Source organism: Balaenoptera borealis (genome assembly GCF_965194805.1).
Source record: "Balaenoptera borealis genome assembly, chromosome: 3".
In the NCBI taxonomy this organism is placed as follows: domain Eukaryota; kingdom Metazoa; phylum Chordata; class Mammalia; order Artiodactyla; family Balaenopteridae; genus Balaenoptera; species Balaenoptera borealis.
This window is the reverse complement of record NC_138866.1, coordinates 132,172,935-132,196,032: the sequence shown is the minus strand read 5'-3', so window position 1 is coordinate 132,196,032 and position 23,098 is coordinate 132,172,935. Positions and strand designations below refer to the sequence as shown.

Sequence of the window (23,098 nt, the reverse complement as noted above, 5' to 3'; positions counted from 1 at the left end):
GCTGTCTTCCAGATAGAGGAAGCTAAGTGGCTATGGAGCACAAGAAAGAAAAAAAAAATCTTTGTTGTAAAGCTACTGAGATTTGAGGGGTCTTTTGCTACTACAACATGAGCCAGTCTATCCTGATGGAATAAAACAACATTCCAAGTAGAGTGGATATAGTGACAAATATCTGGAACATAAAATAGCAAATGACAAGTAAAGGCATGAGATTGCCATGAAACTGCAAACTAAGATCTGATTTTGAAGTTACTTCAGTAAAAATGTTCAAGTTGTGGGCTTCCCTGGTGGTGCAGTGGTTAAGAATCTGCCTGCCAATGCAGGGGACACGGGTTCAAACCCTGGTCTGGGAAGATCCCACATGCCGCGGAGCAACTAAGCCCATGCACCACAACTACTGAGCCTGTGCTCTAGGGCCCGTGTGCCACAACTACTGAGCCCACGTGCCACAGCTACTGAAGCCCGTGTGCCTAGAGCCCGTGCTCCGCAACAAGAGAAGCCACCGCAATGAGAAGCCCGTGCACTGCAACTAGAGAAAGCCCGCACGCAGCAACAAAAACCCAACGCAGCCAAAATAAATAGATAAATAAATAAAATAAATTTATTTAAAAAAAATGTTTAAGTTGCTATGGGATTTCAAACTAATATTTAATAGAAGTACTGACTGTTTTGAGTATTAAACTTGCCAAAGAGTCGCATAAATAAACCAAATATGCCTGTTTTCATTCTCTCAGTACACAGATGCATTTATTAATAGCCAGAGATGGTTTAGACGTTTAACTAGGCATGACAGTATATGAAAAATACAGTACCTCACAAACTCTGCCTAGGGGTATGTACAGCTTACTAAGGAAGATCTTACCTTGGTAAATATTAATAATTATAACTTTAAAGAGGAAAGAAAATAAGAAGGTACTTACTTACACTTGGAGGGAAGAAAAAGAAAGGATTTATGGAAGATGTGGCATTTGACCAAGGCCTTGAAGTATGGTTAAAGGAAGACATTTCTTAAGGGGAGAACAGTGGGTGTGAATCAGCAGAGGCAAGAAATATGGACAATTATTTTGAGGCAATGAGGATACTTCTTGGCTAGAAAATGTTATGCTTAATGCAGAGACATGGTGGAAAATAAAACTAACATTAAATTGGGAAAACATTTTGGAGAAACTAAAATTCCCGGATGACTATTTTGACCTTTATGCGAAGCCTTAAAAGTTGTTGAACACGGGATGACTGTGCTTTTGAAACATATGGGGCTGGGGACCCAGAGGTGTCAAAGCCCAGGCAGGGCTCTGACTTGGCTCATGGGCACATCATGTCTATGGACATGTCCATGTCCATGTCCATAGATATGGAATGTACTATAAAACAAAAGAGTGTATCAAATCTATGTCAGCAGAAGCTTTATTTCATAGATGTATTGGAAAACTTGGTTAGTTGTTTGTGGAACAAAAACCAACATGCATGTTCACTTCATATCAAATTGCCAACCCTCAAAATAGGTTTGTGGTTAGCTCTCTATTGTGAACTTATCTAAACCTAAAAACAGGTTTTAAAAATCACAGGGAAAAAAATAAAATGGATAGACTCAACTACATACAAAAACTTGTTTTTATATGTCCCCCACTTTATCCTATTCAAATTTTTAAACAAATAACCGGGAAAATGCTTGCGGAGGATACAAGCAAGGATTAGTATCAAAAGAACTTAAATGAATAGGTAAAAACAGTAAGAGGAACAAAAAATGAGAAAGATGAATGAATAGTATAATTAGATTATTTATAAAGTTAAAATCGGGAAAAACAAACATTTAGGAAGTGATCAATTAAAGAAAGTGGTTGAAAGGACAAATTTTCCCAAGGAAATTAACAAAAGTTATTTTTAAGAAATATTATGTAATATTGTTATGTTTATAAAATGAAATAGGCACTTCTATAAAGTACTCATAGTGGCATGTATGCTTGTGTGGTTCTTTTACAAAGTAATTTGGGAATATGTATCAAAAGCCTTCAACATTGGCTTAGTAATTCCTCTTCTGGCACATTCATCCTAAGGCAATAAGTTTAAACATAACGAAAGGGCTCTACTCAAAGGTATCCCTAAGAATATTACTTAAAGTTTTGTAAAAATGGAAATACCCTAAATTTATCGCATTCAGGAAAATGTATTTATAAACTATAGAATACATGTGTATGTATTTGATGGAAAATTAGGAAAAATTTAAAATTGTATTTATAAGTAATTTGTAATAAGGATGAAAATGTTTATGCTATGGTGACAATACGATATATGCATTTGATCAGAGTTATATAAAAGAAACTATACACACAGGCACATAAAAGATTGGAGGAAATTTCCAGATTGTCAGCTTTTAAATGCTGGGTCCATTAGGCGATTTCTTTTCTCCTTTATATAATTTGGCTGAAAATGTGGTTGATGCTAAAGTAGGAGCCTAGAGGTTAAAGTCTTTCATCTACTACGTAGAAGAAACAGTCATACGAATGAATCAAACTGGAAAAGGGATAGAATATAGGGACAAAACCAGAAAGGGATATGGAGTAAAGTCAGGAAAATGCATATACTTGGAAAAGGGATAGAATATAGGGACAAAACCAGAAAGGGATGTGGAGTAAAGTCGGGAAAATGCATATACTTTGAGGCAGGAGGAGAACAGGAGCCTCTCAGGCTTGGAGTAGGAGGAAGGCAAGAAAAGTGAGGCCTCCTGAAGTTTTGGGTGGAAGAATCTCAGGAACAGAGCACCACCCATCAGTGAAGGCAGGAGGGGAGGAGGCAAGGAAGTTGATGATTAGAGAAGGTTGACCTTCCAGCAACCTCAGTTGAGTCCAGAAAATTGAGAGCTGAGAAGTTTGAAACTGATAAAGTGGACTGTTGAAATGGACAGGAGGAAATGGAAGCCACACTTGCCTTGCTCCAAGAAAAACAAAATCAAACAGAAAAGGCAAATATATAGCTATAGGTGGCATAAGCAGTGGGCTTTTTTCTCACTCTGCACTGGCAGTGGTGGTGGGGTTCAAGGCTGTCTAAGTGGGATATGCACATCAGGAGGTTAGCACTGGGATTCAAATACAGGAAAGCAGACTGGGTGCTTCTCCTCAGCTCTCCTTGATGCCTTTCCTGTGGTTGGAACAGAGCATCTCAGAGTACACTCCTGCCCTCTGTGCCTCTCCAGCTCTCGGGTGGGGGTCCCTGAGCTATCCCAGGTGGTCCAGGGTCAGTGCCTCAAACATCTGTGCACTGTTGCTCTAGATGGGCTGACAGGGGATGACTGATAAAAACCATTTTGCTCAGTAAAGCCTTGAGCCAAATCTCTCCTATCTACAATGGAGAAGGGGACCATTAGTTGAAAACTAAATGAGATATGTGGCACTATTCTGTGTTTGAAGCTAAAGGCTTCCCCCAAAGTTTTCTCAGGGACATTTCTCAGCTGAGTATTTAACCTTAGAAGAGTATCCTCATAATGACCTCATACATAGACTGAAAATCATTCCTCTCCCAAGTTCTCGATGGGTACCATTAGGTGTGCAGAAGCAGATTGCATGGTTGTGGACCACCCCTCCATTCTGGACTTTTTAAATGCATGCTGTTGATCCCTGGAAGTCAAAGCAAACTCTTTGTCTGCTGTGTCTGATCTCCAGTGTAACTCCTGTCTATTTACCATAGGTGCCTACCCTCGGCTCTCACTGAGCTTTCGGTTGAAGAGAAACATTGGATACTTCATTCTCCAGACCTACATGCCCTCTATCCTAATTACAATTCTCTCATGGGTATCCTTCTGGATCAATTATGATGCATCTGCGGCTAGAGTTGCCCTTGGTATGTGCTATTTTTAAATGATACCTAAAATGTAAAGTCACCATATCATTACAATATTAAGGGAGTTCAAAGACTATAGTTCAACTACAATTTTTTGACATCATGACACCAGTCTTGCCCATATAGTCACTTTTTATCTTGAAACACTAATTTCATGCATGATTCTCTTGATGTGTTAATTTAATTATAAGGCTCAAATGTGAATTTTCATGTCCATGAAAGGGAAAATATGCTTGCCGAATATTTGCATAATAAAACTATTTTTGACACTAATTTTAAAGCAAGGGTTAACATCTCCTGTTCAAAATTATTCTATGGCCCAGAAAGAAGACTTGATTAATTGTGCATTCTTTTTTAAGTCAGAAAAATAGTCAAATGTTATACCATATAATTGGAATTACACAAATTAATGAGCATTAAAATGTGATCTTAAATTCTGAGTGGTTCCCAAAAACTCTAGTGATCTCTTCTGGCCATTGGTCACTTGACAACTGGATTATTAGCTGATGTACAATATACATTATACGTTCCAGTATGATTTCTAATATTTTTTTATTATTAAGGGAAGGCTTATATTTTCAGAAACATTATTTTCTACTGAACTAATTATTATGAAACAGCATGGACAAAATAATTATTTAAATACATTTTAGGTAAGTAGTGAGCTTTTAGAGCTGAAGAGCAATTGTCCAGTTTATCCCTTCTTTGGGTAGGGTTGAATTTAATTCCTGGGAGTGAAATCATCAATAATACCTTTCAAAATTGATGGGAAAGAATTACAACACATCTGCTGGTAAGCCTGCAGAGAAGCATAAGAATTCAGGGATCTGGCTGTCCCTCTTTCTTACTTTTTCTATTTGCCATCTCTTCCCAGGAATATAAGTTGCTTAGCATCATGCTTCCAGGAGAATGTTGTACATGTGCGTAAGTGGACGTCTGGTTTAGACGGAAAGACAGGTGACTCGCACTGATTCAAGATTAGATTTCTTTTCTCATGAAATAACATTTAACAGTGACTTATTTTTTTCTAATGACATAACATTTAACAGTAACTTAAGAAACTTAGGTAGTTATTTCTAAAGTGTTAGGTGAATGTAAAAACACTTTGAGCAGAATAAGGTATCAAAAAATCAAAAGTGCTGTTAATCTATTTCTAATGGGCTTGGTAAAGGAAAAATCTCTCGAAAAAACCTTCAGGATTTTTTACCACCTGCAGAGGTTACCCTGTAACATCAGTCCTTTCTGTAGGTTTTGCCCTTTTTTGTTATGTTACTAGATTGCTCTTTGTTAAACTATTTTCTCTTCTCACCTGGAAAATTCACAGCTAAAATGAATTTGCTAGGGCAGATCCAAATTTCGTGGAGCTGCTAGCTTATACAACTTCAGGAGCTCTCTTTAAGAAAAAGAATATAAAATACATAAATACAGAATTTCCAGAACCACCCCCCCCTCCCCGAGCCTCTAAGAGGCCTGTATTAGAGAAGATCAGAGGCTGAAGTTTCCTGAGCTTCCAGGGAATCTGCCTCAGAGAATCTGTTATTTTTGAGGTAATTAGAGAAATATGAGTACCAAAGAACCAGAATTATCTGGCATCATCAGAAGTGAGGTGTACTGAAAATGTGAATTTCTCAGTTTTCTGGATGATCCAAATTCTATAGCTCCTAAATTGTAAACATCATCTTCCACAATATTAAATAGATAATCTATCTGGAGTGGATTAGAGTCAACATAGCCTCATTACAGCATATGAAAGTAGATTCCACTTTTTCTTGTCAACCCAGTATTATTACTATAAACCTCAATCATGCTTCTGTGGTTTTGCTGGGACAGAGGAGTGGTCTGTCCAGACTGGCTAAGGCATTACCATTGGAGGTGTGCAGGTTCTGATGGATATCAGAAGTCTGGGAGGCAGAATTGAAGGCATTTGCCAGTGTTGGGGTGGACCTGAGGCCTGGAGGTTGAGAAGGCAGCTGGGATCTCCAGGCTGCAGTGTCTGGCCAGATAGACATCCAGCAGGTCCCGCTCTCAGCATGGGACCCCAGTCCTCTTACTCCTTCTCTCCCAGCTTCTGCATAAGACATGGTCTCTGAGCCTGGGTCCGCAGGACTTGGGAAGTGACAGCACGGCAGCTCCAACTGGTTAAGGAAAAGTGTATCATCGGGTCATGAACCCTAAATAACAGCAACAACAACAATCATTAAAGCTGAAACTTACCAAATTCTCAGGTACTAAGTTCTGTGCAAGGTCATTGGAAAGTGATTACCTGATCCATGGTGCAGAAGATCCATAGCACGATAGGCAGTGTTATCGTTCCCATTTTACAGAGAAGGGAGTGAGGTGCAGAGAAGCTACATAACTTGTGCAAAGTCATATAATATTAAGTGTCAGAAGAAAGATTTTAATCCAGTTTGTCTGACTCCAGGGCCCTTAACCACTACAGGTGATTTCTACAGTGTCAATAGACAACACACAGAAGGGTTCTTTGGTCTATTACATTGTAAAAATGATGGATATTTTTAAAAGCTCAGCAAGAATTATTATTAACCATTCTTATTAAGGAATGTCTCAGAACCTTTAAGATGCTAATGTGCTCAGTGCCTCTTGGAGAGGATATGGCCATGGTTTGGGGGGCTTTGATTGGAGAACTCCCCCTCCCCCAGCTCACTTCATGTGTCTTGTCATGAACTACACCCTTTGAAATGCTTAGAGTGCTGTTTGCCTTCATCCTGAATGATTGCACAGTGGTAAGTTCTCCCCACTTCTAAATGAGGTCTGAGAGGTGTGGGTCTGCACAGAAGGTGCTCAGTGAAGACCTCCTTGGCATGTCCCTCTGGCTCAGGGCACTGTTGGACCTGGAATTGTCAGGGGTTGTCTCTACTGAGAAGGGAAATGCTGGTTCTTCACCCAGCTGTGCTGCACAGATGCTCTGTGTGCTTCAGGGTCTTATGCTTCTGCTGCCCAGGGTCTGACCTCCACATCCGTTGAACTGTTAGTGTTAGAAGCCGCTAGACTACAAAGTTGGGAGTTGTAATTACATGGTCTTCCTCAAAAATCCCGAAGTCCACTTATCAGTGAATAATAGTATTGGTCCTTCTGAAAGTGAAAATTTACACTAAAATAATTTAAGCCATATTATTTGGGTCACAAAGAAGAAAAATTAAATATCTTTTGATTAAATGATATAAATTATATTTTTATTTCACAACCATTTTTATAAATGCAGTTTTTCAAGCATAATATTTCCTTAATATAAATGAGAAATAATTTGAGGCTAATAGTTAGCAAGACTTAACAGCTTGGTAAATGTATGCAGAACACAGAAGACACCACTCAGTCTCCCATTCTGCCATTGAATGAGGTCCCCTTTAGAGATCAGAAGTTCAAAGCGAGGCTGCCGGATCTAGGTCTCCTGCCAAGAAACTGGAGGCTACCAGAAAATGTATTTTTCTGTGATGCTGATAATGATAACATCTGTTGTCACGAGTGTTAACAATGCCAGTTATTGTTAGCCCATCACCGTGGTGTTTAGACTTCACAACACCTTTAGACAACAATTGTGGACCTATCAAGCTCATTCAGGTCCTGCTGCTGGGACGTGGTGGAGCGGGGCTTTTGGCCTGGGCCATGTGGTTCTACTATCCAGGCCATGAACCACTGCATCCACCACTCTCCATGGTTATCTTGATAGGAAGGAAAATGATACAAAGAATTAGAGAATGCATGGTCTTTCAAGCTAAGAGGTCATGTGATCCCAAGCTGGAAAGCCAAGGAACACTCACCACAAAACCTTACTCTTAAGGGGCTCCTTGAGCTGGCCCTGATGGGCCTGAAGCCAGCGTCCTTGACCATTTTCCTCACCTTTGCCAGGCTGAGTGCTCGTTGACATGTGCTGGCCATCCCTGTTTTGTGTTACTTTAGCCCATTTTCTGGGGACATCTACTGAGTCCTGTGTTATACACATCCACTCAGAATAGTCAACTGGAGAGCCAAAGCAATGACTAAAGCAGAGCACTTTCCAAAGTCCATTTGGAAAGAAAAAAATAAGTTGTGGCAACAACATTACAAAATTTTTGAATAATAGTGAGAACACCTAATTTTGTAGCATCTGCATAGTGTTTTTGCACTTCTTTGTAAACTATAATTATCCCATTGCCATTTTCAAATTTTAAAAGCCCCCAGGTACACCTGAATTTTATGTTAAAGGGGAGTCTTAAAATATCCTGACATCTTTGACTTCCATATATTCATCATCAGCTCTGGTTTGCAGTCAGACATGAAAATAGGTTCTCTGCTCCTTGGTTCCCTCATCTCCTGCTAACAGCAGCTCAGCATGTGTGGGATGGAAGCCTGGACTCTCCTCCCTCTTCTCCAGGTGGTCACTAGTGAGGGGAGCCCTACACTCTGGCACTTATCCAAGGATGGGATGGGAGTCCAGAGGGCATCAGACTAAGACGCTTAACAAACCCAGCCCCTTCCCCGGAGAGTTGAGTGGGGGTCCAGTGGGGTCAGAGAAGTGGTCTGGTGGGACCATGTGTCTGGGTGGTCAGCCTCTCGGGCTTGCATCACCTGCTGGTCTAGGGGACATCATTGGTTTTCTGGGTTACTGCAGCTGAAGGACCATGGCTGAGGCTCTCACCTTGCAAGTCTCCTTGAGAGAAGTTCTCATGTGGCAATGACCCTCTCCTTTGGGTCCTGGAAGACACATGAGTAATCCCATTCCATGGTACCAGTCACATGGGTAGAAAAGAGTTGGCTCTTTGGAGCTGCCTTACTTTTTTGAGACTCCTTAATATTTCAAAAGTACTGTCTCAAAGAGAGCAAGTCAGCTGCAGTAATGCCCGTGCCACTGAGAAGTGAGTGATGCAGTTCATTCCCACACATGTAGCTTCATTCAGCTCAGCAGCTCTGGTCATGTCACGAGCCAATGGGTCCCCTGCTCTCTGTGGCTTCAAATCATCCCATATGGAATCTTTGTATACCAAGGACATGCCCACTGCTATGGGAGAATTACAAAATATGGTCCTTACATGTTTTTAGAGACTAAACTTAGCTCCCTTAGGGAAAAATGGTATTATTCGCCTGATATTATCTAAAGAATTCAAAATAATGACATTTAAGAAAAAAAACCCAACAGAGATCTGGTCACTTGCCCCAGAACATGGTAAGATCCTATACCTTGGATAAAATCATTAGCCCTTGCCCACCACAGCCAACATGTGCCGCACAGCTTATTAGCCTCTTTCTTAGCTGGGGCGGGAAGTTGCTCTGCGAGGTAATCTGTTCTCCGGAGCTACCCTCGAACATTCCCTCTCTTTGAGCTCAGGACTGGTTCCCATCCTTAGCAGCTTTAAGTCATTGCCTCATTTCCCTTGCTTTAAGGCCTTGTGGTAAGAATCATTTTCTTCACTAGCAGCCACAGATGGCCTTCCTAGATTCCCCAGATTCATTCTTCTTCCCAAAAGCTTCTCACCCAGACACTTAGTGTTTTATGATAAATTCCGGGTTTATTTTCATTTCTTCCAGCTTTCATGCAGGGCAGCCTCTGCCTTGTCCCCGACCCCTCTCCATCCACTTCCATCCACGGGCCAGGTGCAATGCGAGGCGCCTCCCAAGTGGGGTGGGGAGGGAAGAGATGTTAACTCCCCAGCCTGAGGTGTGACCTGCCGCCCAAACTGTGTGTTCTATATTCTGTTGTGTTTCGATCACCCAACAATATTCAACCGTGATTTTCAACTACTTCACAGTGTTTGAGAAAATAAAGCAGGAAAGTGAAAAGTGAGGAACTGGGCGATGTACCTGCAGCCTGTCACGCTCCCGTTTCTTTTACAGGGATCACCACCGTGCTGACCATGACGACCATCAACACACATCTTCGGGAGACGTTGCCCAAAATCCCCTATGTCAAAGCCATTGACATGTACCTCATGGGCTGCTTTGTCTTTGTGTTTCTGGCCCTTCTGGAGTATGCCTTTGTCAACTACATTTTCTTTGGAAGAGGCCCTCAAAGGCAGAAGAAGCTTGCGGAAAAGACCGCCAAGGCAAAGAATGACCGTTCAAAGGGTGACAGCAACCGGGTAGGCCTCTCGGCCTCGGCCGCCCCCAACTCTGCCTTTCCCAGACCCGCAGACCCCGCGGCATCACGGCCTTTGAGTAGGAGTGATGCGGGCTTGTTGATCGTAGCCTGAAAGGTGGCGTCTGCAAGTCACTGAGTTTTATAGAAAAGCAAAATTGGTGTAGAAGTTGGAGAAGCCAAAAGCTTCCCAGTTTCCTGTGAAAAGAAAAGGAAAGATATCGGAGTGAATGGATCTCTGGGGTGTGGGGCCCAAACTTGACAGGCAAAAGCATTTTCAACAATGTTGCAGTTTTCCTTCAGTGGTCAAATTACAAATGTGATAGCCAGCATGCTGCTGTTCTTTGCATGGCGTGGACAGCCCCCTCTCTCATCTGCCCTGGTTCAGGGTCCCTAGTGCAGGGCAGGAGCAGTGTGCTGTCCCAGGGCTCTCGTGCATCTGCCCTGGCCCAGCCCTGCTGGCTGTGTTCTGCAAAATGCCAGGCAAGCAGCCCAGGACAGCAGCGGCCAATCAGGGAGCTGCTCTAGGACCCGTGGGCTCTGAATCCAGAGAGAGGGCACCAATCAGGTCCCTCTCCAGCCCTTCTTATCTCATGCTTACATCCTTCCAATTACAAATTTTGCAGTTAGATGTCATTTCGGTTTATTTTTTTAATAAAAGCAATATGTTATTGCAATTATAAATACTATTTTAGTGAAAGCACATTGTCGTTTCTATAAAATTTTTATCTTTATCCTTTTACCTCTTGCATCCCTTCAAGTCCTCAAAAATATACCTCCACCCATTTACATACTGGGCTTGTTCCTACATTTCTTTACTTTTAAATTCTTCTTACTAAACATACTTATTTCTCAAGCTTGTGAGGTTTCCTTGTTCTTTCTGGTGCTCTTGCTGCATTGCCGGCCCAAGCCTCTCGCAGGGGTGCAGAAGCTCCCTGGAGGAGTGCTGTGCCTGTGGCCCACGAGTGGCCCAGAATAGGTCCCCGGATGTTCATGAATGAGTGAAGGTAAATGGCTGTAAATGGCTCCTATCCTTTCAGCAACACATAAATAGACTTGGTCAGAGAAACTAGGATCTGTGAATAAAATCAGTCTTCCACAGGCAACATGACCCTGAATTTCTTACTGGAAAGTATACTTAGCACCATACTGGTGTGTTTCTAAATTAGTCCACATCCTATTATGCATACACAGTATACTTTGGTAATACTGTTTCCAAGGAAACTAGAATTCATCACATCATTATTTTTTCCATTACACAGACACGCAGACACAATGCTGTTTTTCCAAATTCCCTCATAATTTAAACAGATTTAAATTTTATTTCCTTTCTTCTAAATGATGCTCTTTAGAAAGGTTAAATTGTTGTGCTACAGAAATATCTTTTTGAGTGTGAAGCTTAAAATTTAAAACAAAAAGAAACAAAATCCCCCAAATCTCTAAATCCACAGATGAAATTAAGCAGAATGTAGAAATAATATATTATAAATCAGATGCAGAGGAAAATTCATGAGTCCATTTTTACTGTTTGCTTTTCTGAAAATTTGTTTCTGTTTTCCCAGCAGTTTTCTTAAAGCCTTTACATGTTCATATTTTTAAAAATCTGTAATTGTAGACATCAGCTCATACATACAAATGCATGTATGCTAGTTTTAAATGCATACTTGATGCTCTTAAAAGTAAACATTAAAAACTGTTGCTGACTAGATGGCAAACAGGCACATGAAAAGATGCTCAGCATCACTAATTATTAGAGAAACACAAATCAAAACTACGAGTTATCACCTCATACTGGTCAGAATGGCCATCATCAAAAAATCTACAAACAACAAATGCTGTTAGTGGGAATGTAAATTGGTACATCCACTATGATGAACAGTATGGAGGTTCCTTAAGAAACCAAAAATAGAATTACCATATGATTCTACCATCCCACTCCTGGGCATATATTTGGAAAAGATGAAAACTCTAATTCGAAAAGATACATGCACCCAAGTGTTCATAGCAGCTATATTCACAATGGCCAAAGCATGGAAGCAACCCAAGTGCCTGTCGACAGATGAATGGATAAAGATGTGGTACATATATACAATGCAATATTACTCAGCCATAAAACAGAATGAAATAATGCCATTTGCAGCAACGTGGATGGACCCGAGAGTATCATACTAAGTGAAGTAAATCAAACAGAGAAAGACAAATATCATATCATTTATATGTGGAATCTAAAAAAAAAAGATGATAAAATGATCTTATTTCCAAAACAGAAATAGACTCACAAACATAGAAAAGAAACTTACGGATACCAAAGGGGAAAGTGGGGGGAGGGATGAATCGGGAATTTGGGATTAACAGATACACACTAATATATGTAAATAGATAAACCACCAGGACCCTATATAGCACAGGGAACTATATTCAATAACTTGTAATAACATATAATGGAAAAGAGTGTATGTATATACATATATATGTGTATATATATATAAAACTGAATCACTTTGCTATATAACTGAAACATTGTAAATCAACTATACTTCAATTTAAAAAAATTGTTGCTGACCACACCTAAGAATTTAGTGATAATTTTAAAGTAGAAATGCACCTCCCAAAAGTTCATATCACATGATCTGAATGAATTAAAAGAAAGTAAAGAATAAAACATTTAATGCAAAACAGAAATGGCACTATGCACAGGCCAACATTTTCAAGAGTCCTTTGTAATTATAATTATTCACTCATTCATTTTCAGTGATGTCTCTTGGGATTGTTTATCAGTGTGGCCAGCAATGGCCTCAAGGAGCCCCTCTGTCATAGTTGGGAGCCAAGAGGCTCAGGGGCTGAAGCTTTCCTTGGACTGATGGACACTGGGTGACAGCAAGGACTTGTACTGTCATTGTCTTTGCTTGTGTCCTGTAAGAGATCTCAGGGTGGTGTCCTCAGGGGCTCTGCAGGCCACCAACGTGACCATGATGCTGTTGAACCTAATGTCAGACCATGAGTAGATTTTCCTTAAATTTAGTGATTGAACTCTATTTTAACTTAGTGACAGTGTTCACATAGTCACTTAGTTTCTCCTCAGACCAGTGGTGCAATGAAAATCCTGACCTTAATTTATTTGTGCTTAACCTCTATTTGTTCCTGAGTTGTTTCTATACCCAAGAGTTAGTCTTTGGTTGTAATACATATATTATGGTTACAAACTTTGTGATATTTTGCAAGTTGGCCAAATGGTATTTGAATTTCATGAAGTGGCAGAAAGTCTTGCCAAGGAATCAGAGCTGCAGGCTTGACATCATTCCTCGTACTAAAGAGCAAGATTTCATTTCTCACATGATAAATAGTTCCTTATTTTCCTGAAACTAGAGTATTTTATTTATTTTGAAGATTGAAGGTAAGTAGAGAATGAGATGTCAGCAGTGTGCCAATCTGGTGACAGATTCTTGGAAAAAACAAAAATCCCTCTAGGATACATTCCACATGAGATGTTTTTCATCTCTGAATGTTTCTGCCTGTCCAGGTTATGGAGCGGGAAGAAAAGCTACATTGAAATCAATGAATCTAATTATAGTAGATATGAGACAAACTCCTCAAAATAAGTAGTATTCATGAAATGCTTCAGAAATTACAAGTCATCACTGTCATTCTATACAGGACATTTTTACAATCCCATCTGTTTTAAGATTTAAATTCTAGATGATAAAAGATTAGCATCTCTTCTGGAAATATTTGTTTCAAATGTTTGGTTTCTAAGATTTAATAGATTTTAGTAACCCTTTAATTCTTGCAGAAAAAAAATACCTTCTAGTAGTTTCAGTGTAAATTTTCTACACACTGGTTCCTGTTTAAATGAAAACTATGCAAATGTAAAACTATGTCAAAAGCAGCCAAACTAATTTACACTAAGCTCTTATTAATTCCATGTATATGTTCAAGTTCCTTTTGACATGATTTTTCCATTGTAGCTGTTCACCCCACTCTGAAATGGAGCGATGCAACCATATTGGTTCTCAAACAGCTTTGAGGCAGCCACAGGTGTCAGAGGACCCAGGCACCCCAACTTTGTAAACATTGACAACATCGGGTTCGGTTTCCCTCAGGGTGGGTTTCCTTCACTGGAATCCAAGAGTGCAGACTTAGACCCACCCTCCAAAGTTCTTTTCCAAATGCACAAAACTGGCCACAAGGGATAAGGGAAGACAGGATACTGATTCGTACAGATTTGTCATTAAATCTTGAAAAATCAACTCAACATCCAGTTGACCTTACTTCTTATGTTTTTTTCACTCTCCCTGTGGGCTTCCTGAAATTACCATACACCTTATTATCTCTTTGCCTTTGATTCCCTCTTCCCAGAATCCCTCTCTTTTTTGTCCACATCTTCCCCTCCTTCAAGACCTAACCCAGATGCTCCTCTCTATGATGTTTTCCTGATTTTGTCTACCACTTGTTCCCATCCTGCCTCTGACAATCCCCACTCCAAGCAGGTGGCCTTGTCCCTGTTCTTCTAACCTCCAGGGCACATACGCTGTGCTTCGGAGATAGCAGGTCACATTTCATGTGGCCACTGTGCCTTCTGTCCTAGACAGCATCCCATTCTTTGCATCTACCAAAAGGTGCACACTGGGGCTGGATGTGGTAAGTGCTCAGGGAATGTGTGTCCATGAATGAGTAGTGTTTGTCATCTGTTTGATTCCACTGAAGCCACGTGTTTTCTCACTCTTCTAGTGGGAAGGGGGGGATGGTTCATAAACATACCTCTTTTTTTTCTAGTTAGAACTACATCTTTTTTAAAAAAATTTTTATTGAAGTATAGTTGATTTACAATATCGTGTAAGTTTCAGGTATGCTGTACAGTGATTCAGTTATACATACATATATGAATGTATACGTACATAAGAATCTTTTCCAGATTCTTTTCCCTTATAGTTTATTACTTCATGCTACTATGTACAAAATACATAAACATACCTTTAAAGCCAGGTGAAATTCTGCGTCATTAGAATCATCAAAGTTCTACCTAATAAACGTATCACGAAATACTCCTTTCCTTCTTTAAGAATAGACATTCCTTTATTGGTATTTTGTTCTACAAAGTCATTCATCATAATCCCCTAGATTTTGATAAAAGGAGATTTGCATATGGCATTTCTGATAACTAGAAAAGAGATGGAATTGTTGGCATGTATTTTAAAATGTACTTTAAGGGCAATAGGCAGTACCTTCTAAAATGCATTTGCTGATTATTTGAAGCTCTCACCTGCTCTACCCCTTGAGGGCAAGGACTTTCTCTTACTCCTCCGTGCATTTCAGTAAAGGCCAGCTAATCTGACCCATCACCCTCACCTCCTTGTTGCCTTAGGGCCAACTGCCCACAACTTCCAAAACAGGTCCAGATCACCCCCTTCTTAGGGAGGGTGATGACTTTCGGTGGCCCCAGCACACCCCCAGCTCCTAGGTGGTTTCTATGGAGGACATGCTACTGCCCAGTCCCTTGCTGGCCTTTCCTTTGCTGTCTCCTCCTGTTTCAGCCACACCTTCATTTACCTGTCGGGCTGCTCCTCCCACATGGCTCAGCTCCAAACCACCGGATGGATGCCTCATTGATCCCCCAAACAGGAAAATAGACTTTTTTGTTGTAAGGATTTTACTGCCAATCATTCCAGGGAGAGGTAATGAAAAGAACAGATATAGAACACAAGTCCTTACAAAGGTCTACTATCCCTGGTACTTTCGAGATACAAGCCCCATTAGAATTTTTACCTCCATTTTAGAATAAAAAAATAATAAAACTTTAATTTTCTTCTGGCGGTGCTCTGCTCCTTTCCCAAGAATGAGTCTCCATGAAAAGCCTTCTCCCTAGTATGTATGATATTATCTTGGTCTATTCCTGTCTCCTGGCACCCCCAGGTGGGCTGTCTTCCATTCTCAGGAGACCGTAGACCACAATCCATCCCACCTTGGCCCTTCTCACTTACGCAGGAACACTGAGCCCAACCCAGGCTAACGTGGGCCAGCTGCTGCACCCTGAGTCCACATTGCAAGTATTTCTTCAGGGAGCTCAGGAAGGGCCAGGAGGGAGCAGGGTGATGAGTAACTGTCTCTCCACTCCTTTCCCACCTTCTTAACTGCAGAGATGCAGAAATGACCAGGTGGTGGTGAAGCATCGCTGAGTGTCCTGCGTGGCCTAGAGGAAATGCTGGGATGGGTTGCAGTGGCTGGCGGGGAGCAGTTACTCACCGCCTCCTGGCATTTCGCTCCCAGACTGCCCTCAAGGAACAGAGACCAGTGCAGTGCACACCAACTAGGGTCTGTCTCTTCACTTTCTCCCTTCAAATCCATCTTTTATTCTTTATTCTGCCACTTAAGTTGGGTTTCAGAAATGTGTCACTATTTCACTTAGAAATCACTTTTATTTCTCATTACCTGAAGGGTAAAGGTGAAATTCCTTTAATGGCTTGACTCTCATCTGCTTCCCATTCACCACCAGGTTTTCTTTCCTGTAATGATAAGGTGATAGGTAGATGATGACAGGGATGAGAATGACAGTCACCTCCTCTATCTCCAGCTGAGCATGGGCCAGGAGTTGAGCGTGTGCATCCATTCCCTCCAGGACTTGAGTCCCACTCAACTAGTTTGCCCTTCTCAAAACACTTCAGCCACTCTTCAAGGCTTTGTCTGTGATATTTTTCTGGCTTTTTGCCTGAGAAATTTCTACTCATTCTTGAGGCCCAGTTCAAATTCATCACCCCTCTGAAATCTTCTCTTTTCTGTCCTGTAGTAGTTTTGATTACAGCCATACAAACTTAACACTTAAAACAACACCCAAATGTTATCCCACAGTTGGGTCAGTCAGAAGTCTGGGTATAGTGAGGCCAGCTCAGTGGGTACCATGGTTCCTTGTGGTTGTAGGACTGAGGTCCCCATTGCCTTGCTGGCTGTTGGCCAGGGCCTGTCTTTTCTCCTAGAGGCTGCCCCTTTCTTCTCAGGCCTTCCCTGAAGTTCTCTCAATCAAGGGTGAATCCAGTCCTCACGCTTCAAATTCCTCTGGCTTTCAATTTCTGCCACATCTTTCTGACGTTCTCTTCTGCTTCGAGCTGGAGAAAATTCTCTGCTTTTAAGGTCTCATGTGATTAGATTGGGCCCACTTGGATAATCTAGGCTACTCTCGCTATTTTAAGGTCCATGACCTTAATTATGTTTGCAAAGTCCCTTTTGCATAACATACTCAAAGGTCTGGGGAGAAAGGGGTGACATCCTGATGACCACACCTTTCCTTCTCCAAGCGTAATTGAATGGTATTCTCAAACCACGGTGGGGGGGGGGGGGCACCTCTGAGTCTTTTTTGATGCCTTTGTGCCAGATCCTGAGTGGCCCCTTCCTGTGTCTGGACAACCTTGGTGTCTGGGGCCATCCTACCTGCGGTCCTAGCACCACTCAAGAGATCTGCACGGGCCCCTACTCTTCGTGTTGGGAGTCTTCTCTCCCAACCTCACCTCCTGTACATCTACCTTAAGGCCTAGCCTCAGGCATGCTCCATGAAAGTTTAGTGGCAGACCAATAAGTAAAATGGACCATTGGCGTCATCATGAAAGGTCTGAAGCTGTATTTAGCACAGAATAAAATGTTATTTTAAAGTTTGGCTCCAATGTTAGAAGGGACTTTAACCTATCTTAAATATAGCTCTTAAAAAGGAGGTCTCCTGCCAGGAGCAGGATTGAGTGAGGAGATCATATTTGGGTGGGGGTCTTTAATCCACCAAGGTCATTAGGTGTGTCCATTCATCATAGTACTCACTTGTTTCTTCATGGTAATTTGGATATTTTTGTACCATCAGAAAAGGGGACAAATCGACTTCCAAAGAAGAATGAGAGAGTATAATTTCTATCCAGTGTATAGTTGTGGAAAATGGTTATAATACCTGTTAACATCTTGAAAGACATTTGTACTTTAATCTTGTCTTCAATAAGGACTTGTACCCATAATGTGAAATTTCAATTTGAAAAGGGCCCCCTTATTTTATCTAATTTTCTACATGAGAATTTTTAAATCAAGGAAATCAAAACTCTAACCTGCAGTTAAGCCCACAAAATGACACTTTCCACTAAAATAGAGTGCTGGCTTTGACAGATGTGCAATTTCTCATAATATATGTGACATGACTGCATGACATAAGTCTGTCCTGGGTTTGTACGTAGAAATTAGGTTTATTGGCATGCTATGCTAGCTGTCTAACAATGTGTGTTTTCTTCCAATTAGGTGGATGCTCATGGAAATATTCTGTTAACATCGCTAGAGGTTCACAATGAAATGAATGAGGTCACAAGTGGCATTGGTGATACCAGGAATTCAGCAATATCCTTTGACAACTCAGGAATCCAGTACAGGAAACAGAGCATGCCTCGGGAAGGGCATGGGCGACACATGGGGGACAGAAGCATCCCGCACAAGAAGACCCATCTACGGAGGAGGTCTTCACAGCTCAAAATTAAAATCCCTGATCTAACCGATGTGAATGCCATAGACAGATGGTCCCGGATCGTGTTTCCATTCACTTTTTCTCTTTTCAACTTAGTTTACTGGCTGTACTATGTTAACTGAGTGACTGTACTTGATTTTTCAAAGACTTCATTTAACACTGAGTGAAATATTACTCTGCCTGTCAAGTTTTTATACCTGTACACACACAGACACACACACACACAAACACACACATATATACATACGCAATTGTATATATATGTGAACTTTCTCAGCATATATATAAAATACACGTGTATATGAAGATGTATGTGTATATGTTTATACACACAGGTGTAAGTACCCATGTGTATGTCAAACAAATACACATACATATATACATTTTGCAGCTATGGACAATTTAACACAGGATGCATATTAAAGAAAGTCATAGTTTTTTCTTTTTTAATTGAAAGGGACAAGCATCGTCTAAATATTATGCCTTGAGAATGAGGGCGCGAAACACAATATCATCCTAAAATGTGTCTTTTACTATCATTAGTTAGATGTTTTAGTTTAAAAATCAGAAAGAAACTTAGTTATTCTTCGAAAACTCATACAGTGTTATTGCTAATTTAAAACCAGTCACACTTCATACCCTCTCTTTCAGTTTATTAAATGAAGGCTTTTCGGCTTTCTTGGCAATGGGATTTGTTTTCGTGGGGCAGACTTTTTCTGTACTGGTTCCATGGGTGGGGTGAGCCTCTGGTATGCGCTCACCTGTTTCTTAAACATAGGTAGAGCCCACATTGATGTCTGCACATCCATCTTTTGAAAGTCCATCGGGGATGGATGGCATCTCATTGTAAGTACTCTGCTGTACAGTGTATTTCTCTGCTCACTTGGAGTGGATCCAGCTTCCGCATCATGTGGGACACAGCAGCACATTTTGGCAAAGTTGAGTTGACATTTCAATCAGTGAACACGTGCTCTACATCTTTTATGGATTTCTAGGCCTGGTATCTAACAGAAAGCTTAGACGTCTCAGGTTATTTGTTACTCTAAGGTAAAACCACCTAGGATGATTTTCCCCCTTGTCTTTAAGTTATCAATCACTCATAACATTGTATGTTAATATCAAATATATTTGCATAATATGCATATATATGTATATTTACCAAGATTTTCTTTCTTACGCTTGCTATCATGGCAGCATGCAATGTCATATTTTCTTTCTGTGATGTAACTACTTTCTGTTCTCTAGAATTCAGATCGAAACGAAAAACATTTCTGTTCAATTTCAGAAACCAAGAAACATCCTCATGCCTTTATTTCTATATCTGACATATTTCACAAGCACATCCAACTACTCCTAGTGTAACTAGGATGCTGCAGAAACACAACCAGTCCACACCATGCATCACCCAGGGACCCATGACCGTTCTCTTGAGGCAAAGGAGAGCAACCTGACAACAAACACAGTCACTTTTGGTTCCTTCAGATCCACAGCCTCATCAGTATTTGGACTTTTTAAAGCTCGTAGAAACAAGACAAGGTGCACCGGTTTCATAGATGCAACCTTAACTTACTATTTAGATGAGATCTTTCTAAAGAAAAAAAAAAGAGATGATATATTTTTTGTAAACAATATTTCTATCACAGGCATCCATAAACTGAAATGACTACAGTTGTGCAAACAGATGTCACAGTGAAGTTAAGCATTTGGAGAAACAAAAAAGCAAAATATTCAGGAAAGAACTGCTAAATTAATACTTTATCCCAAAATGCCACATATGCCTCACCCTCTCTGTTCTATCGAAAACCAATGACCAGAGTCTCGCCCAGTATTCTCAGAGCTGACCCCAGTTTTCCCCACTGGTAGGGGCACCACCCTCCTTGTGGGTGTATGTGCTGTGGGCTATCCCCAGGAGCTGACTACTACTTGATTTACCTTGGTGGCTGATGACAACCTTTAATTTGCAAAGGTTGTAACAGGTCAAACCCACCACCAGGTAGTACACAGACCACAAAGTCTCATGCTAGAAGCAGTGACCAATTTTTATACCCTTTCCCCTCTTTCATTCTTATCTTTCTTCAGCATCTTCTCCCAACCGCTGCTCTCTGGTTTTACTTTTATCTGGAGACTAGCCAGTGACTTCTTGTTCCTTGGCTTTTTTCTGACAATTTTTTTTCATGGGTAACAATGGGGGAATCCTAAAAGTTAAACAGATTGGGAAAAACCTTGTAAGTGGCCTTATCATTGTTAACATGTTAAAGAAAAAAAAAAGACATTGTGAAGACCTTATCCCTTTCAATACTTCAGGTATCTTCTTCTGTATCAGTGATTCAAGGAGTGAGCTCCACATGCAGAAGAGGGACCCCAAAATGCAAATGAACATGGACAAAATTGTCAACGGTTGATTTAAATGTACAATTTATATATTCAGAACTGTGACATTAATTCTTTCTGGGAGAAAAGTGATTCAAAATGTTTTTGATGCATAGTTGAGATACCCAACTGTCAAAAGCAGAGACCACGTGGGGCTCAGAAGAACTGCAGTCTATGTCCCAAGATTTTCTGGATATAAATTTGCATGGTATAGTCATAATAGCTTTTGAGCTTTTTATATGCATTTGGCACCGAGACTGGGATCCACAACTTTGTAGACACTGCAATGACGTTAAACATAATAGCTATACTATAAATAGTGTTTGTAACTACACACACACACGCGCACACACACACAATTACATACATATATTCTGTAAAAAAAAAAAAAACTTTTTGAGATCCTTGGGTATGTGTTTGCTTTACTCCATTTTAGAAGAAAATTACTCTTCTTCTAATAAAATTATTTTATAGCTTCTCCATTTTTAAAAGCTGTGAGAAATCTTGAGAAGCAGAACTCTGTGCTGCCAGAAGAGAGTCGAGGTTGGCTCTCTGTTCTATTATGATGCCCTTTCATTACTGCACAGTAGTTCCTGGAGCCAGTGAGTGTGGTGTATTGATGAATCTGAACGCGGACCCCTGGCATAATGTGAGGTGATTGTTACCCTCGTCCAGACCTCTTGAGTAAGGAGAGAAAAGTTGAAATTGGAATCTAATGGTATCTCTTTCTCAACAACTGAACGTAATAAAAAGTTGATTTTCTACATAGCCCTGTCTTTCCAAAATGCTTCACAGGGGCTCAAAGCATACAGAAGAATCTTGTTATGAGTTTGTTATTACCCATATTCAAATATAAGTATATTCAAGACAATTCCAGAGCTCTACTACATAAAATCCCGACAGAGAAAGATGGATCACACGGAGTAATCTTTAAAACAAGTATTGTTCTTGTTCACCAGCCCCAGGACTGTAGGGGGTTTCACTGTTTATACCATGACCCACTCGTTTTCCTCTGATCTAAGTGACCTCAGTGTATATCATGATAATGTTCCTGTCCCATGTATATGTGTAGTACCATGTGTTTCTAATGCCAGCACCCAGAACTTTGGACACGTTCAGTCATTGACATCGACACTTCTCACTGTCCAGCTATGGGATTAACATTTTCACCAAGGAGATCATCCTCTCAGAGGTGATGCCAAGCACGTGGGGACTGGTTTTAAGGGGACAGGCATACTGCAGCTGTAGGTGTTCATTTTCAGCATCTCATAGATAATCCCATTGGTGTTTGTCCCACAATAGTGTCTTCTAAAAAAGAGGATGTGTCCAACTTTGAATTTCCTGGCTTGAAATGATAAACCATCCCATAATTCTTAATTTAGCTCTCCACCTGAAAACAAGTTCATATTTAGGGCCATTTTAATGTAAGCAAAACTGAACAATCAGTGAAATATTTTGTTACTCGTGGAATAGAGTCCAGCTCTCACCTTACATGAGCTATCGGTCAGGGCAACATTGAATCGTGGAGCAAAGAGCTGCCCAGGTGGATTAAATTTTCCCAGGACACAACTAGTGTGCCTTGGATTGATTATTACCTCTTTTACTGCATTGAAAGGTGCCATGTTTTCCTGAAATTCCCAACACCTGGGTAAATAGCAACCTCCTAGAGAGTGACTCATGTACCCTGCCTCTCCCTAGGGCAAGCCCCAGAAACAATTTTGTCATTCTTGTCTCATATTTCTACTTCATGAGTCAGTGAGTGTGTTCAAGGTAAGTACAGGATTATTCTAATAGGAATAGGCGATTGCTGTCATGATCAATTCCCGCAGTGATTTCATTTCATTGTAAAGATCAATTAAAACCCAATTTTGCTTAAGCACATTGATGTAATTTTTTTGGTATTATTTGACATGAAAAAAACAGCAAAACTGAGTGATAGATACAATATGAAACTTGTTGATGAATGACTTCAAATTTATTAAAAAAGAACTAACTGACTTCAATGTGAAAGCTGATTTTTTTCCCTTGTCTATCATCAAACTAGTGTGGTTAATTCTAGGTATTTTTAGTCATACATTCCCATTTCAATTATGCTGAAAGTAAAAAGGAATAAGCTCAAAACTGACTGTGTATGAGACCAATTTGAACCATGACATTTTTTTTAAATCGTGATTTATTCTGAACATCAAAGGACAACTAGACACACAGATCCACCTTGCTCCTCTCTTCAAAAAAGTGTTTTCAGAGAGAATTATTTTTATATTAAAGGCCAGGAAACTAACCTACCAATAAACTCTGGCACAGGTGATGTTGATCCCTACTCTTTAGTTTTTCAGGACTAAAAG

The 23,098-nt window shown here is 40.5% G+C and overlaps 1 protein-coding gene across 2 annotated transcripts in view; it reads left to right on the top strand.

Annotated features, from left to right (window-relative positions):
• The window catches only part of GABRB3 (gamma-aminobutyric acid type A receptor subunit beta3), a 242,617-nt gene extending 219,861 nt beyond the window's left edge, over positions 1–22,756 (top strand). For both annotated transcript variants that reach the window (XM_082385168.1, XM_082385167.1), the window contains exons 7-9: positions 3,682–3,834; positions 9,664–9,908; positions 18,164–22,756. In XM_082385168.1, the coding sequence (XP_082241294.1) occupies positions 3,682–3,834; positions 9,664–9,908; positions 18,164–18,505 (740 nt within the window). In that variant the 3' untranslated portion in view covers positions 18,506–22,756. The remainder of the gene's footprint in view (positions 1–3,681; positions 3,835–9,663; positions 9,909–18,163) is intronic.
• The last annotated feature ends 342 nt before the right edge of the window (positions 22,757–23,098 follow it).